The sequence below is a fragment of the Caloenas nicobarica genome, chromosome 1 (genome assembly GCF_036013445.1).
Source record: "Caloenas nicobarica isolate bCalNic1 chromosome 1, bCalNic1.hap1, whole genome shotgun sequence".
NCBI classification, from domain to species: Eukaryota; Metazoa; Chordata; class Aves; order Columbiformes; family Columbidae; genus Caloenas; species Caloenas nicobarica.
Window position 1 is genome coordinate 108,116,407 of NC_088245.1, and position 18,154 is coordinate 108,134,560.

Below are 18,154 nucleotides of genomic sequence, written 5' to 3' on the forward strand. Positions count from 1 at the left end.
AGGCAGAAAGCTTCTGACTCCCAGAATGAGGTGAGAATTGCTTCCACCTGGATGCAGACAGATGGTGAGCTGGGGTGAGTCCCGAACACTGGATGCTCTCCTCTGTCTTTGACGTAACAGCAGATATTTGTAATGCAGCTGCAGTCTGAAAAATGATAACATTTCAGTATCACACCCAGAACAATAGAAAACAATGAGTTTTGGCCAACTGCCACGCAACACACCCTTGATGTGGTAATACTGGAGTCACACATGGCAAGGTGCTCCATTATGAAATATTACATAATCATCTTTCATTAAATTATTTTCTAGTGTCATTCTCTGCTTATGAGTTTATTATGTTTTCCTCTTCATGGTTTACCTCATTTCTGCATTAGTTTGTCTGTGGGACAATTTAATAATTTCAGGATGTTTTAAGAGTTTTTAATGGAGAAAACATATTAAGGAAATAACATGAAAAGTAAAAGAAGTCACAGAGGTAATATAGGTCAATGCTTTACTATATTTCCAGGCAGGACAAAAATGGATCCTTTCCCACCAAAAATAACTATTTCCTATGACTACTAGAAGTGTTAAAAACGTATCAGTCTATAAATGCGTAACTATAAAAAGTGCTCTGCTTTTTTCTTTCACATGGAGAAGGAACAGGTAGATGATATGGAACTGCACTCTTTTGTAATAATAATAATTTTTCCTTTGAGCAGGACCATGTCCGCAGTTAATTGTTCATAGATCTCTTGAAAACTTTACTTCATGTTGTTGCTTAGTGAAGAAGTGGCACATGAGTTTACCACAAGCTTTCTGTCTCATGTACAGATACCTATATGCTTCATTCTCTTGAGCTAAAGCAGATAAGCCTCATCTATAGAATGATAAAACTGCACAATAAAGCGGTGAATCATTGTTCTGACATGTATTGCAGGAAATTCTGACAGCCTTACCATCCTCCCCAGTGCAAGCTAGCTTTCCTGCACATCTCTCCAGCTCTGACCAGAGGCCAATTTTCCAAATGAGAGGTGCTAAAAAAATATGTATTAGCAAGTAAAAGAGCTGGGTACGAAAGATATGGTAGGAGGGGAAGAAATGTTACACGGAGTTAGTGCAATGGAGAAGGCAGGACAAGGAACAACTTGTTCAAAATGACAGAGAGGGAAGAAACAGCACTGGCAGCCACTGGGAGAGGAAGCAGAGAATTTTGCTCTCAGTAGGGAAAATATATGAGGAAGCTGAACAAGGCCCAGGGATAAGAGAGGGAGTGAGCAGCAGGAAGATTCAGCCATACATACAAAGCAGCACGTTTAGAGGTGCTCCTTCTCCTAGTTGGTCTATTTTCCCTCTTCACAGGAAAGCACCAGGGAAAGAAGAGAGGTGCTACTGTTCCTGCTGGGGATTTGGGCCCCTTTGCAGTCTTCAGATAGATGTTTTTTCTGCATATCTCTCCCAAAATGTAGCATCTCCAGTGAGGGGTGTCAGGAAGCTGTTGTCACCAGCCAGGTGGAGCAGTGTCACCATGAGGAATGCCTCAAAGCCTCTGCTTCCCCCTGCCCATCTCCTGACTCTGTCCTTGGCAGGTTGGTGACACAGACTGCTAAGGAATCCTGCCACCTGCAGACAGCAGAAGTCATCCCACCCTGGGTGCCCTTTGGCCTTGCTGTAAACCTGAGTAGGCCAGGAGGACACTGGAAGTATTTGTGTTTCATGAGTCGCCAATATAACTGGTGTGTGTGTGACCACCATTGGGGCACATGAATCCATCAGTAACCTCTCCAGGCCTGTGCAACACTGATTGATACAGGCGGAGGTTGTGAACTTCCACACAGAGACAGCTACACCATTCAGAAGCAGCCTGGGACCCCTCTGGCTGTCGCAGTACCTTGGCAGCCTTGGGGAAAGCTTCACACAGACCTTCTGGATAATGCTTTCTCTAGCTGCAGAGCCGTTCCCTGCCTGCAGAACAACATCTCCAGCAAGCCTGTGCTTGCTTTCCAAGAAGGGAAGTGCTGCAGATTAAAGATACTCTAGGAAAAATGCCTTCTGAAGCAACTTATCAATGTTTTTACCTTGCATTTTGTTCTCCTGAAGGCCAGCTGCAGTTGTCACTCTTGCTGCTTCATGAACGACATCAGAAGCTGCTTGGTAGTGCAGAACTAACTTGAAAAATTCAAACTTCTTATAAGTTGCATACCAAAAATGACTCCAGAAGCAGCCCCTGTGTAGGCTTGCCTTTTGCAGTGTGTTAGCAAGAACTTTGTCCTTAGTGAGAACTGAAAACAGCACTATTTGTCTACTCACAGGTGGATTTCATGATAGTAAGTGACATTATTTTCAGATGTTTTAAGGCTCTAATTGCTTAGATGTGAAAAGAGGCAGCTTTAAATTGCTTCTTTTATACATTTCAGCTTGTGCCTGAGCACTGCCAATGCTCTGCATTGTCACCTGAACTTAAAGCTGAAGAAAGTCTGGTGATTTTCTGTCTTCCAGAATGCTGGTGCCAACTCTGGGTTTGCTTTTCTAACCAATGACTAACCAAATACATAAAGAGTTAGGCTTCTCTGTAATGTCTGTCTGCAGAGATGGCTACCTGTCTTCCTCACCTCTTCCTACTTTGCATTACTGAGAAGATGAGAAAAAATCACATTGGCCGCTGGCATCCTGTGCAATAGAACAGGTAGGCAGCCAAGGAAGGAGGTGAACAGTGCAGTGGGGATCCAGATGAAGCTGTGTTTCAGGAACAGATGCCTGCTTTCTGTCCTCTGATGGAGGCTGGGGGCGTAGTTAGCTTCAGGAACATATCTTCAGTGCTAACTGTGCTTTACGCATTTATCACTTGTGCTGCAAATGTGCTGAGCTCTGTGCAACTCTCAGGACTCAGCAAACACAAGCATTTGTGATGCCAACAGGTGAACATAATTTATTTCTGATTTTTTGGGGGGTGGGAGGGGCAGGGCTAGTGTTGCTACCTTTTAGCTGGATCAGTTCAGTGCCTGGCTATAGGGTTATGTGGGTGCTGATGTCAGCTCTGAGCAGGGGCAGAAGCCAACAGCCAGGTGTGGAGCCAGGATGGTGTGAGGAGTGGTTAGTTAACCTGGTTTGGGCACTCCTCTGCAACCCAGCGTGGAACCTCAGCGTGAGCCTGTCAGTGGGTGGGAAGGGGAGGCTGGCTGGAGAGATCAGCAGATGTGATCTGATGAGAGGACTCTTCAACATTTAGTTAAATCTTGAATGTTGCACACTTCCCGGGGTGGGACGGCTATGAAATTAAAAGGTACTGTTGTATAACATTTTAGTTACTTAATGCATGTGAAAATGAGTTAGGGAATGCACTTTACGAAGACCAACTCGTGTATAGCACAGCGTAAAATACTCAGAGCTGTGTCTCTGCCCCTCTATGCTGGAGGGGCTGTGCCAGGCACCAGCCAGAGCTGGGGAAGCAGCAGGGCTGGGGAAGAGGGACCATGTTCAAAACACTCCTTTTCACGTCAGGCTGGCCAAAGGCAGCATTAATCCAGGTGCACTTGCTAGACTCCAAGGGTTTTGAACAAATTGACCTTTTGCATGTTTAATGATGCGGCCTTTCAGTGCTTAAAAGAGGCCTGCAAGAAATATGGAAACAGACTTTTTAGCAGGGCCTGTTGCAATAGGACAAGGGGTAATGGTTTTAAACTAAAAGAGGGGAGATTCAGGCCAGACATGAGGCAGAAATTTTTTACAATGAGAGTGGTGTAACACTGTCCCAGGTTGCCCAGAGAGGTGGTGGATGCCCCATCCCTGGAGACATTCCAGGCCAGGCTGGGCGGGGCTCTGAGCAACCTGGTCTAGTTGCAGATGTCCCTGCTCGTTGCAGGGGGTTGGACTAGGTGACCTCTGAAGGTCCCTTCCAACCCAAACAACTCTGTGATTTTGTGATTCTATGACCGGCTCGTGAGACCCTCTCGCCTATAGGGGATCCCGCTGACCCCCCGCACCACCCCTCCTCCCCTACACAGCCCACACACTCGCCGGAAAGCCCCACACGGGAGTCCCGCACGGAGCCGCAGGAGGCCTGACCGAGCTGGTGTCTGCGCGTCACTGCCCGCCGTGCCCCGGCTCCGCCCCGCCGCCCCGCGCCAATCAGCTGCCCCGCCGCCAGGCCCCGCGCCAATCAGCTGCCCCGGCTCCGCCCCGCGCCAATCAGCTGCCCCGCCGCCAGGCCCCGCGCATGCGCGCCGCCGAGGAGGCACGCAGGGAAAGGCGCCGGTCGGCCCAGCGCTCGGGAGCGAGTCTCGGGGAGGCTGTCGGTTGGCCGGGGAGGCGGGCGCTTGGCGGTCGCGGCAGGGGCGGCGGCTGAAGGAGACTCGAGGACGAGGGTTCCGCTCCGGGCGCTGCCGCTCCATGCGCAAGATGCTGCTGGCCGCGTTCTCCCGGGTGCTGCAGGGTCCGGCCGCCGCCACGGCCGCCGCCGCCGGGAGGACGGTGAGTACGGCCGTTACCTGCCCGGCCACAGAACGTCGTGGGGCGAGGGGAGGAACCAACGGGCGCGGCGGGGCGGCCCGGGGCTGGCGCGCGCTTCTGTGGGGTGAGCGAGACGCGCGGGGGGGGGCGCTGTCGGCGGGGACCGGGCCATGGCGGCCCGCACCGCCTCAGCCGTTGGCGTGTCGCCCGCCGTCACTCGCCCGGCGCCTGGGCCGGCGCGGGCCCTGGCCCGGTCACGGCGTGTCAGGGCCCTCGGAGGCCGGGGCAGGGCCGGCGGGGAGCGGCCGCGCTGGGCTCCGCCCGGTGGTACCGCACGGCTGCCGCGGCGGGGTCATGGGTTTGTCCTTTGGAAGTAAGGCGGGCGTGGGGGGGCTGGCAGCACGGGGGTAACCGCAGCCAGACCGGTTACTTGGTTCCGGCAGCAAAAGAAAAAAAAAAAAAAAGCCGTTTGTTTATTTTTCACTCAGCATAAAATAACTGCGTGAAAATAAAACGGTTGCTGTGTGCAGGATCTCGCTGTATAACCCGTTACTAGTGCCCGGTACGTGCGAGCGCCGCGGCAGCGGGAGGCGCGGCCGATGCCGCTGCCCACGCGTGGGGTCCCCACCGCGCCGCTTTTCTGCGCGACGTAGAAACGGGGGACGAACGTGCCTCCGGCAGCCCCCGCGTTGTGGCGGGAGGGCAGAGCGTTCCCGCGGCGCCGGGAAGAGGCGGCTGCAGCCGCCCTGCCCGGGGACACTCTGCCGCTTCCGTGCGTAGACACCTCTTTGCTATCTTCCTTTTTAGTGCACTGAAAAAAATTCCGATAGATTTCTGAAACCCTTTTCCCGGCATTTTGCCTAGAATTATTTTATTTGTTCGTACTTTGGCTATCAGCACAGGTCAGATCCTAAACAGGGGGTGAATGTACTCTTCTTGTTCCATTTGAAATTCAACCATCTGACCTTTTTTGAGCCACTTCACCTTTCTTTGATTAAACAATGGTCTCTTTTCATCTTTTCCTGAATTTTCTTTCGTTTTTTTTTCTTTTTTTCCTGGTGTTAGTGTATAATTTGTTGTGTTTTATCTCTTGTGTGAAAAAGATCTTTCCATGTGTATTGAGACTATGTAGAATATGTATCTGAAACTATTTACTAATTTACAAATAAAACATTATGTTAAAATTTTCAAACATGGATGCCTAAAATTAGTTTCTCGCTGCAAGTACTTCACTGGCTCCTGACACCTGCATTTTCCTGAAAGTCAAAACTAGATTTGGTTTGGATATCTTAACACAGATTTTTGGACCCTAGAGACTACTAAATATGCAAATATTTGTCTTGAATTATTCCTATGCATTTATATTGAGAGTGTAAATTAGCAAATAAATAGAAGCAGTCTTAATCCAAAAGTAGTATTTTATAGCTACTTTGAGCATATTGCAAAGCGTAAAGATGGATTTCCATGATGCATCTCTTATAGTTTTCTAGTTGGCTAATAATTGGCTGACTTCTTCTCTCCTAATTGTTGCAGTTACTTACTCTTGTCTTCTTTTTTTTTCTCCTCTTCAAAATGCTGCTAACGTAGGGAGCTGTTAGTGAGGTAAGGCCTGAATTAGTTATGTCAAGGTTTGTTTTTGACATGTGTGTTGGCCATGTATTAGGACTTCTGCTTTTATGTCATATTCAGGGTGGAGGGGGTTGGAGCAGGTTGCCCATAAAGGTCCCTTCCAGCCTCAGCCATTCTCTGATTCCCAAACTCTTGATTTACTTCCAAGTGTAGAAGTCAAACTTCACTCATAATACTGATGCATTGTGGTAAGCAGTGTAGAAACTTGGTTTATATTTAAAACTCTATTTAATCTGATAATGGAGCGGGGGGAGGAGGGAATTGGGATTGCTAAATCAAATATGCAACAAAGTAGGTAACCAGGATGGATTGAGAAATTTCTCCTGACTTTTTTCCAAGCTTTCTACCTATCAATCAGACCTTTTTTGGAGACAGTGACCTGGACATTCTCAGACTTTTGAAATAATGAAGCTTCAGTTAAATGTATGTAAAGTCCATGGTTGAATGAGCTCTTGAAATTTATGTGTAACTTAATTAGCAATACGATTTTGCCACTAGAGATGTAGTCTGTTCTTTATGCTATGACCACAATGCATGCAGGGACAGATGAGCATCAAATATGATGCTGCAGTGAAACTTTGTGAAATTATCTAAAAAGACCAGATGATCATTAGTCAATAGCCTGTGCTTATTCTTTAAGATGGAACAGTAATGTATTTTTAAATGTCCCTCTTATCTCTTCCCTACCATGCCACCTTTTCTGTTGTTCTGTATTCCATGTATACTCGGGTGTGTCACCTTTTATGTTTGTAGGTCATTTTTAAGTAGTGGCCATGCTGTTACCCACTTAAGTGATACTCTCTTTGTTGTTATTGCCTTGTGTCACCCCAGCTTCTCTTCCTCTTGAAAAGAAAGAGTGAGAGTAGTTCACATTCTAGAAATCTGCTTTTTGTTTGGTTTGGCTTGTGTTTGTTTGGGGTTGATTTTTTTTTTTTTTTAATAAGGCAAATTCCATTCAGCACAGGGCCATCAAAATCTGCTTTGACTGTCTCTACTTGTATACACAATCTGGCAGATGAAGGAAAAAAATAACTATTTTTGTGGCTTTGATGCTCCGCACAATCTTTTGAAACTTCTTGGTTTTATTCTAGATAATTAAGGGTACTACAAATTTAAAATTCTGTTCTCTTTTTTCTAATCTTAATTTTAAATACTGTGTTTTAATGGACTTCTAGCACACATGTATAAAACAGAAGTTCTCTAGTATTGTAAGGACATGTCACTGGTGACATTAATTCACGTGTAATTTGGGATTACTGTTAGAAATTATTTGAGAATTTACCTACCTTTGCTTGATAATTATATTTAAATATTGCTCATGTTTTGGTTTTGTCTTTTAAAGGCATCTCGAGTCATGGTAGCATCATCACGTAACTATGCAGACTTTGCAAGTGAAGCTACGTTTGAAATTAAGGTAAAGCAGCTGAACGCTTAATACTGACATTCTGTGTAAGTGCTTGTAGATCTTGACATGATGAAATTGCCACTTTGTCTTTTCAATTAGAAAAATACTGTTTGAATTTCCGGAACCAGACCCCTCACTATCTCACCTGATTTCTAAATGTAGCTGGAAGTACTGTGCTTGGCAGTATGTAGTAACGTTGCATGTTTCTTAAAAATGTGAAGTTGTGATTCTTTGCAGCTGTGCTGCTGCAATGCAGCTGTGAGAATGAAGTTACAAAAGAGCTAAAGAACCTTTTCTTTTCTGAAGGGACGAGTATTAATGTTTTCTTACTGCTTTTAAAACAGATAGCTGCTGTTCGCTGCCTACCCTTCTTCCCATCCCCCTTTTGTTTGTGGAGTCACGGGTGCCTATCCCAGATATGCAGCCGATTGAGTTCCATATTGGTTTTGGAGGAAAAAATATGACATAATTTTAATGCTTAACTTGGTGCTGCTTAAAAAATGTGCATTATATTCTGTCGGCTTTCCGCATTGGCTAGGTGTTAGGAAAAAGCAATGCTTCTATTGACAGTAGCTTTTGTGCTGGCTTTTCATTCAGGAACTGATAAATTCTGAAAGAAACTTTTACCCACTCTGTGTTTGTCTGTGCCTGTAAAGTATTAAAATCGTTTCACAGGCAGAAGGGAGGGAAAAGAAGTTTATGTGAAAATATTTTCTGAGTAGATACAAGGTTTAATGTTTGGTCCTGTGTTGATTACAAGACTCCTAAGTTTCTGTTGTTATGTGAACTCTGAAGCAGAGCTGTCCCACGAGTAGTGTGCACATGTTATATCAAATTCATCTAGGTGTCAGTGGATTTCCTCTGGAGAGACTTTGCTGTAATATAAACCATCTAATCTGTATAGCAGTATTTTGGCCACTTAATATGCACTGACAGAGTGATTTGTTTGTTCTGTTCCACTGAACTCAACTGATTTTTAATTTTTGTTTTGTGTGGGTACCTAAATCAGCCTTCTTGTGCAACTCTAACTCCATGGTTTGGGGAGGAAGTTGTACTGGGTACATGATTGTTTGACTGGCAGGGTGGCTGGTGCAACAGTGGTTTATCACTGCTTGTTAGTGATACTAGTGGTACTAGAAGAGGTGAAGTCCAGTCTTAAGACCAGATCTTACAAGCTGTTTTATGAAGGAAACTCTCTGTCTTCTCTCTTCACTAAGCCACTAACTTGGCTCTTACCAAGTATTTGGCATGCAGCAACTGTGCAAATGTACATTTCCAGTATTTTGTCAGGACTTTAGTTCATCTGCTAGTATGAACTGCAAGGCTTCATTTCATGAGTGGAAATCTGTTGTTATTTAAAAGTAAAGCTTTCAATTCCCTGAATTTGGAAACAGTGCACAAACTTGACAGTTATTTTGACCCATGAATTTAGGTTTTGTTGGCTTTCTTTTTTTAAAAGATATTAAAATCAGAATTTGAAAATGGCACATCAAAAAAAGTGATATTCATAAATAGGATAAATTACTTTCAAGAAATGACTGCTTGTTCAACTTGGCAGAAATGTGACCTCCATCGCCTGGAAGAAGGCCCTGGTACCACAGCAGTGATGACCCGAGATGAGGGGCTTCAGTACTACAAGACAATGCAGACGATACGACGCATGGAGCTAAAGTCTGACCAGCTGTACAAGCAGAAGATTATTCGTGGCTTCTGCCACTTATATGATGGTCAGGTAAGAATTTCTTTCCAAGAGATTTTATATTGCCTTAGCTTTCTTAATTTATGGACTTGACTAGAGTGGAGAATAGATCAGAACAAAGTATCTGTGTAAAATGTCTGAAGTTGTAGCTGGATCCATGATTTGCACACAAGGGAATCCCTGAGGTCTTGAGACAGCAATAGGAAGAGAGAGAAGGCAAGGTGCAGTTTAAGATCAGCTGAAGGTAAGGAATAAGCAACTGCAGCATATTAAGTTCAACACATTTGGAGGCCCACATCCTCCTCTTCAAGCTTCATTGATATTTTTTTGTTCCAGTGTCTCATAGGCCATATGTCTGCTAAAAAGCAATAGCCAAGAGAAGGAACTTCATGAATTTGGTGAAACTTTGCCATCTGTCCATTCCCCCCTTCTGTTTTTGAATTGCAGTTGTTTAGATGTTTCACTGGGAGATGGGTGTAGAAAAATTCCACAGATCTTTGCAGCTTCTGGTTCCCTCCTGGCTGCTTTTGTTAGTTGAAATCAGGACAGGTTGGAATGTAGAGCCCAAGGCTGTTGTGGCTCCAGGTTCTGCAAACACAGGCCTGCCACACCTTGGGATTTAAGGCAGTCTCCTGTCTCTGTGTTCTTCCTGGTTTCTGCTGATATTTGAAGTATTTGAGACCATAACTAGCCCTTGCCACACTGCTGACTGTGGAAGTTGTGTGCTTTTCTTCATTTCTTTGTAACAGGAGGCTTGCTGTGTAGGGATTGAAGCTGCCATAAAGCCTACAGACCATTTGATAACAGCTTACAGAGCTCATGGCTTTACCTATACACGAGGAGTGCCTGTTCGAGAAATTCTCGCAGAACTGACAGGTTTGTGCTTGGTAAAGTGAGAATTCACATGCTGCTGTACTTGCGTCAGAATTTTTAATTCTAATTCAATTATGTTGGTGCACGAAGTATAGTGTGTCTTTAGCAGCAGTTTAGTGACATAGAAAAATTGATTTTATAATTTTATGCTGCATCCACTTTTTATTTTAAAACATAAGTCAATGTGGTGGTACTTCTAAAGCACAACTTCTGAAAATTTTTCTTGATACCATATGCTGTATTTGTTGTGCTATGGCTGCTTGGGTAAATGGAGCTTGCTAGAGGTCGACGTTTATTCTCAATAGGACAGGGCATTACCTTCCCTAGGAGACAGGCTTGGATTTTCAGAATTAAACTGCTGAAGTCTTAGGAAGACTGGTAAACACTGTCTGTAATGATAAACTGATTTTTTTGGGAAAGTTTGACTGTAACAAGAGTGTTAGATGGTGATCTAGACAGAGCTAAGATTTTGTGGAAAGGAGAGTTCTTCACAATAGGGTCATGGATGGAGCAAGGAAGAGAGGAGTGGATCAGCCTCTTGAACTCTTAGAGGTCTGTGAAAGGATGCCAGAAGTGAAAAATGGACAAGGAGTTTGAAGGCCTTTGTGAATCATTGGTATAAATAACGTCTTGATCCTAGAATTTGCATTCTTGAAACGTTAGTACAGGAAAACACATTTTGAAGGTAGAGAAGAGATATGGTTTCATATACTAAGAATGTAAGTATGTGTTATGAATGCATGTTAATAATGTGCGTGGAAGCCCAGAGCCTAATGGATGATTGACTTTCCAAGTGTCACTTGATACTGATAAGAGAGTATGTAAGGAAATTGTCATGACTCAAATCTGCTATTGGCCCTGAAACTACAAATATCAGTGATGATGATAATTTATTTCTTTTCACAACATGCATTATCTTCTGTAGCATTGTGCTTGGTTTTATTTGGGCTCTTTTAATTGGGAAAGAATACCTGCAGTACAGAGACTGCTGTTCCAAGTAATGACACTTGGGGCAAGTTTCTAGGAAGGAGTGCTGCTAGAGCTGATCTTTGCCAACAAATATCTTCACTGAACATGCCAAACTGAAAGACAGCCTGAGTTGTAATGACCAGAAAATTACAGAATTCGAATGTCTTTGAAGAAGCAGGAAGCAGAGTCACCCAAAGACTAGTGGATACAATCCTAAAGGAAACAAACTATAAAAAAGAACTTTTGTGGACAATTGATGATTCCTTGATAAACAGTTTTGTGGATGTCAAGGCAGATCGTTGTAAGAAAAGTAGAAAGTACAGCAGAAAGTGACATTGGTAAACCAGAAGTTCTTAGTTAAAATACAAGAAAGGATTGTACAAAAAATGGAGGGGGATTACTGAAGTTTAATTACACTTAAGAGAAACAGTCTTCTGATTAAAATTAGGTGATAATATTATTAATAATAATAACAAGTTGTTGTTGTTATTAATAATAATAACAAGTTGTTGTTGTTATTAATAATAATAAGTTGTTGTTGTTAATAATAATACGTTGTTGTTGTTATTAATAATAATAACAAGTTGTTGTTGTTGTTATTAATAATAATAACAAGTTGTTGTTGTTGTTATTAATAATAATAACAAGTTGTTGTTGTTGTTATTAATAATAATAACAAGTTGTTGTTATTATTGCTTTGCTTTGGCTCTAGCTGGCAGAATCCATAAAAGCTCACATGAAGCCAATTCATAAGCATATGAAAGGTACAAGAAAGAGCAATAATAAAAAAATTATCCACTATGAGGAAGAAAAGTACAAATTCCTGAAAGATATGCAGCATTCATCTTCTAAAAAGCAAAGGCAGAAAAAAACCAACCAAACATCTGTGCTTATTAGAAATAAGATAGAAACCTCTGTGGCTATTAACAAGACAGATTAGAATGAGAAATAGAGTGGGTTGATGAGAAATTTTATGTTCTTAAATCAGCTCATTTAATAGGGTTGTTTGTAATGCTTCGTGGACCACTGGTTTTCTTCAAACTACAGCTTGAATAAAGGTGACTTTTTGATGTTTATGATGGGGCAGGATGGGGAATTGTTGGTTTGGTTTTACCTCTTTTTTTTAAAAAAAAAAAATCTATCTGTAATTTTTACTTATGGTTATTGTCACAGGGAAGTCAAGTGTAGATTATTACAACTAATTTGGAACAGTGTTCGTATTTTTCTTGCAGAAGCCAAAAGTAATAAGGACTGTAAATACTACTTTTTACAGATTACCTGTACGAGAAACATAGACCATGTTGGCTATTAAAAAACCCCCATATGTTTATCAGAATGTGCTTTTGTATAATAGGACACTGAAACTTCTTGGTTGGTTTTAAAATTTCTTCTAAATCTCATTCCGTATTTCCTGAATTATGTTTTAATTATCATTCTGTTTTTCTCCCAGTCTCTTGGTTGTTTTGTGATATATTTAACTGTAAACTCGTTTGGGAGAGGCCATTGTGCCTTAACTGCACACAGATCTAATGACAACAACGTGGTCTTAGTGTTATTACCTTTAGGAATTGAACTAGATGTTCCCATTTGCATAGTATTTTTTCCTCTGGGGAGAAAAATTAATTGCTTGTTCTTCATGTTTCAGGTCGAAAAGGAGGATGTGCGAAGGGAAAAGGAGGATCAATGCATATGTATACCAAAAACTTCTATGGTGGCAATGGTATTGTTGGTGCTCAGGTATATACATAGCTTCTACTTTAAAGCACAAGTTGAATTTGGCTTTTGTCCAGTGCCAGTGGATTCCTCTCGTTTTTTGTTGTGTGAGCTTGTACGCAGATACTGTTGCTCTGTGGCTGTTAAATCTGTTATGTCTTTATTCTGGTTTGCTTACGGTTTTGTGAACTGTAGCAAAACCAAAGAAAATTGAGAATATAGTTAATGTTTATATTTTGTCTGTAATACAGATTGGAACTAATCTAAGTGGGTTGCTAACAACTTGTTTGTTGAGCAGATCTCTAGCAGTGTAACTATCACTTTACAGTTCATAAGCTGCCTGTCTCCAACTCCTCTAAACATTGTTCTGAGATGTTGGTTTGTCCTGTACTCTGTCATAGGTTCCTCTTGGAGCTGGGATTGCGCTGGCTTGTAAATACTTCGGTAGAAACGAAATCTGTTTGGCTTTATATGGGGATGGTGCAGCCAATCAGGTAAACAAGCTTTGTCTAGTGTGGCTCTGTGAGGAGGAGTGTGACTGTGAGTAATCAATTTTCCTTCTGGGAGCTGTCAGCTCCGCATTTCCACTGGGTGGTGGGAGAGCCCTTCACCCTGTCTGCGTAGTACCTGCAACCCAGGCAATGGCTGACGTGGAACTTAAGCTGAGGTGGTTGTGTTGGGCTTTGTGCAGCGAGGATGCTTTATTGAAGGAGGCCACTGGTGCTGAAAAAAACAGACCTAGGGAGAAGAGCCAAGGTACACCCTCTGTCCTGCAGCCCACTGCAGTTGTTTTTAGCCTTTTGTTGTGAAGTGCTATTCACTGAGACAAACTTCATGTAGGTGGCTGGGCATCTTGCGAATTTTGGACGCTAGCGCCTCTTATTTGTGTTGTCTTAGGCATTTGAGGAGGAGCATGTTTCAAGTACTGCGTAGTCTTCAGAGGGGTGATTCAGATCAACAGTTAAAAAGTTAACTGCTAGGTGCTCTTTATGTATCAGGAATGTAGTATGGCTTTGGCTTTTTTTATCAAGTTTTGGACCTGTGTAAAATTCTGTCCTTTCCCACCCTCTGTTTTGAACTCTGCCCTTGTTGCTGGAGCAGAGGGAAAGCTGCTCAGCCCCTTCCCATCTGCAGTGCTCTGGATACTCAGGGAGTGAGTAAGGCTAATGGTTAATTATGTGAACACTGCATGAGTCGTGAGAGGAGGGGTTTCCAGTTACTTGTTATCCTCTTTCTGGTTGCGCATGGTTCACTTAAGCATAACACCCTGAAGTCTCTGTGCTGTAAGGAGAGCTCTGAAGGATAGCAGTGACAATGACAGTGCTGCCAAGTGGGGAGAAACATGTAACTTACATTTCTGAAGACGGAGGAGAGGACAGAGCATCTTGCAGAGCTCTTTTGATATTCTGGCCAGTCTCTTCATGTTATCAGCAGAGACGTTAAGCCAGATAAAAAAACGGTGGTTTAGAGTGTACTGTTGATATAATTTCCCACTTTCAAAACACAGGTGGAGATATCAGTTCTTGGTTTTCCCTGTCTTTGACTTAGAGTAGCAAGGCTGATGCTGTCACTGTGGTCAAACTTCACTTTGCTGTAGCAGCATCCTGCCACATTAATCGTGAAGGTTTTTATGACTGTTGCTGAAATACTTCACTTGAAGGTTTTGTGCTACCCTATCACAGATACTGATACAGGTTTAAAACTTAAGTTCTATAAACTATTGGTTGAGATGGTAATTACCTTGTATAGTGTAGCTTCTCTTTTATTCCTGCTGAGCTGTAACAAGGGGCTAGTTTCAGATCGCTTTTAGTATTAAAATTTCTCCTAACTAGACCTCTGCAACTGAATGACTTTCAGTAGAGCCTACTGCTTGAAGGCTGAGCTCCCTGTCTAGAGGTAACTTGCTCCTTTTCTTTCAGGGCCAGATATTTGAAACGTACAATATGGCCGCCTTATGGAAGTTGCCTTGTATTTTTATCTGTGAGAACAATCGGTATGGAATGGGAACTTCAGTTGAAAGAGCTGCAGCCAGCACTGACTACTACAAAAGAGGAGACTACATTCCAGGACTCAGGGTGAGGACAACCCCAGCTTTTTTTTTGGAGGATTGCAGGTGGGGGGATGCATAAGCACACACCCACACAATACATATGTATGTATTTCTTTTATTTATAAATGTATTTATAATTATTTTTTTAACTACAGGAAAATTTGAAACTTAATTCCTATTGCACTTGTGGAAGTACTGTAACTGGAAGTTTGGGGTTTGGCATTTTTTTACCTTAACTTGTAGGTTGTGGTGTGTGTTTTTTTTTTTTTTAATCAGGTGGATGGCATGGATATCCTCTGTGTTCGAGAAGCAGTAAAGTTTGCAGCTGAGCACTGTAGATCTGGAAAAGTAAGTCACTAATCATCATTTCTTTTCCATAGGCGAAATTCATAACCAGGTTATTGCTGCATAAAAAGTTCCTGATATAGCCCAGTTTCTCCAGTCACTGTTGAAACTTTACTTGACCTTTATTTCTTTTTTTTCTCCACAGTATTGAATCTGTAAGCAATTGAGTGGTTGTCTAATTTGGTAGAATTTATTAACATGCAATTGGTATTAACCAAGCATTTAAAAAAATATGTCCTCATACTCTGTCATATTTTTCCCCGTTTCTACCCCGGTTAATTTCTGTTGTGAAAGGTGTTCTGTCAGGCAGTTGTGCTCTTTGTGAAGAGATTAATTAGGGAAGTATCAAAGAAAGTAGTAATTGTCCTATATTTACAAGAAATGGAAAACGAAGTAAAAATTTCAGTCAGCATTATTGTCTGTCACCCAAGCCTGCTGCACTGGTTTTGAAGATTTTTAGTATTTGGTGAAATAATGTTTGTGCTGAGAACATAAAACAGAAAAGGAAAAAAGTTCATATAGAAGAATAACTGTGAGTTAAAATCTTAGACTATTTCAAATTGCCTGTTGTTTCCCTCTGAGTAATGGTGAAGTGTCATTGGAAGGGAAGACATTGTATAGTGCTGCTCAATAAGAACAGGAGAATAAATGCCTACAATATCAACATATGCTTTCATTTGAAAAGAATTAAGTTTAATTTTACTAGTTGTTATAATGTTACGTAAATTAAACTGAGAAAAAAAATTGAATTAAAATCATTCACCACTGGTGCAATTCACCTACAGCAAATACTTGCTGCCATAACAACGAATTGGTCACTCAAGGTGGTAATACTCTCTGTATTGTTTTTTCTTTTTAAGGGTCCTATTGTGATGGAGCTGCAGACATACCGCTATCATGGCCACAGTATGAGTGACCCTGGAATCAGGTACTGTGACATTCTTTCCTGGCATTCACTGAACACAGGTAAGTATTGGTGGTGAAAATCCTGAAACAGTCATGGATTCACTGTTTCAGTCCACTGTGAAGTCCGTATAAAGGTCTGATCACTCATCTCATTGCTCAGCTGATAATCTGTGGTCATGTAACATACTTGTTTTACTTGCAGTATTAAGAGTTTTAGTTTTAGAACAAGCACAATGTCAGTTAAATTTTTGCACTTTCTGTTAATGAATTCTGCTTTCAGTGTGACTTTACGGTGTGTTTGAATAGCTTGAACTGGAAAGCAGTGTGGCTTTTCTACAAGCTAAAAATCACAGGAACAGTTTGGACTGCCCAGTCAAGTAGAACACTTCTCAAAAAGGTGCCAAAAAGACTTGGGCATTGCACCAACTGACAAATCTGAATTTATCTACATGAAGTAGAGGCGTATCCCCACGTTTGGCTAGCAACCTGGAGTGGAAGCGTGCAGCAAGTCACCTAGAAACCCCAGTAAAGGGACATGGGAAAGAGGCAGTATGGTCCCTTGTAGTGGCTGTCTCAGGCTAGGATTACTCCCCTTTCCCTGCCTACGTTATATTTGAGTTTGCAGCTGCTTAAGCTCAGTTGCCACTTAAAGCTGTGAGCAGAGTTCTAGATGTAACTGTGCCACCCTGTGAGTGATGAATGTCACTGTGTTTTCATTGCATCCCTGACAATCCTTGGGTCACACCTTTCTCTAAAAGTGAGCTGTGTCCAGAACCTCACTTCTATTCAAGGGTACCCCTGAAGAAGTTCATGTCTTTGCTTGTCTTGCTCCTAGCTATCGTACTAGAGAAGAAATTCAGGAAGTGAGAAGCAAAAGTGATCCCATTGCTATGCTGAAGGACAGGATGGTCAACAACAACCTTGCTAGCGTTGAAGAATTAAAGGTATGGCTTTTAGTTGCTGTTTAAGCAAGCTCTTGAGCGTTCCCACACTAATGCGCTCTGGAAAGCACATCATAGGGCAGTGTGCATCACTTGAAAGAACAAGTTTATTTTAACATCACTTTTATTGGTGAAGGTAAAGTTTTGTTGCAGACCAACTAATCAAGTTGCACTCAACATTTTGCTTTTGGGTGCTGAGTGTAACTCAGCAGTGCAAGGCTGTGTGTATGTATGGCTGTTAGTGTTTCAAGTGCAGCTCTTGTCATATACTAACAAACATGTAGAAATCAGAACTACCCAGGCTTTTTTGAGTACCTAGGAAGGGGTTAAGTCTCTGAAAGGGAAATTGATAGTGAAAAATCCTAGTGCAGGAGTCAGGAGCTCTAAAAGCAAATGTTGTAACTACTTTCATCAACTCTTGTTTAAAAAAAAAAAAAAAAAAGACACACTGTGTTTCACAGCATCAGAATTGAAAATGTAGAGGCTCAGTGGGGTTGTGTTCCACTGGCAGTGGAGTTACAAAAGGCAGTAAGGGACAAATGTAGTGTAGTAGGAAGTAAGTTTTAACAGGTTTTTAATGTTTATAGACACAGTGTTAACACTAATTCTGACCAATACTTAATCACTGCACTTAAATTCAAAACTATGCTGCCTTTTCTGAGCTGTCTTCTAATAAACATCTATTTTTGGTTTAGGAAATTGATGTGGCAGTAAGGAAAGAGATCGAGGAAGCTGCTCAGTTTGCTACCACTGACCCAGAGCCACCACTGGAAGAACTAGGTCACCACATCTACTACAATGAGCCACCCTTTGAAGTGCGTGGCCCAAACCAGTGGATAAGGTACAAGTCTGTCAACTAAAGGCCTTTTTGTTGGCATAACATACTCATAAGTGAATGCATTTACAGGAAACACAAGGACTGAGAAACAAACCTTAAGCTTATTTAAAAGTTCTTTCCAAAAAGGAAATGTGTATGGAAATCTGTCTCAGTATGGGTTTTCTTAAACATGCCGAACGTTGTTTCAGAAGGAGCTAAATTAAGAGAAAGCAGTGGTTTATTAAAATTGCTACATGTTTGCTGACTTTTCTTTGGATTGCTGTATGTATTCCGTACAGTGGGGGGGAAAAAAAAAAAAAAAAAGTTGAAGTTTGTTTTTTCCTCTTATCTCGTGGTCTGTTGTTTTTGCTTCTTG

The 18,154-nt window shown here is 42.2% G+C and overlaps 1 protein-coding gene across 2 annotated transcripts; it reads left to right on the forward strand.

The window, feature by feature from the left end:
• The first annotated feature begins 4,195 nt into the window (after nt 1–4,195).
• Nucleotides 4,196–18,126, forward strand: PDHA1 (pyruvate dehydrogenase E1 subunit alpha 1). Of its 2 annotated transcripts, XM_065629508.1 has the most exons (12): nt 4,196–4,452; nt 6,019–6,033; nt 7,403–7,474; nt 9,024–9,197; nt 9,914–10,040; nt 12,652–12,743; nt 13,121–13,213; nt 14,639–14,794; nt 15,046–15,117; nt 15,975–16,042; nt 16,856–16,964; nt 17,657–18,126. In XM_065629508.1, the coding sequence occupies exons 1-12, from the start codon at nt 4,372–4,374 to the stop codon at nt 17,819–17,821; spliced, it is 1,224 nt and encodes a 407-aa protein (XP_065485580.1). In that variant the 5' UTR covers nt 4,196–4,371; the 3' UTR covers nt 17,822–18,126. The 2 variants fall into 2 exon arrangements, with proteins under 2 accessions (XP_065485580.1, XP_065485588.1); XM_065629516.1 differs by lacking the exon at nt 6,019–6,033.
• The last annotated feature ends 28 nt before the right edge of the window (nt 18,127–18,154 follow it).

Coding starts and splice junctions, on each gene's coding strand:
- PDHA1 (XM_065629508.1), top strand. CDS start 4,372: ATGCGCAAGATGCTGCTGGCCGCGTTCTCCCGGGTGCTGCAGGGTCCG. Junction 9,198..9,913: donor GCCACTTATATGATGGTCAG/GTAAGAATTTCT, acceptor TCTTTGTAACAG/GAGGCTTGCTGTGTAGGGAT. Junction 14,795..15,045: donor ACTACATTCCAGGACTCAGG/GTGAGGACAACC, acceptor TTTTTTAATCAG/GTGGATGGCATGGATATCCT.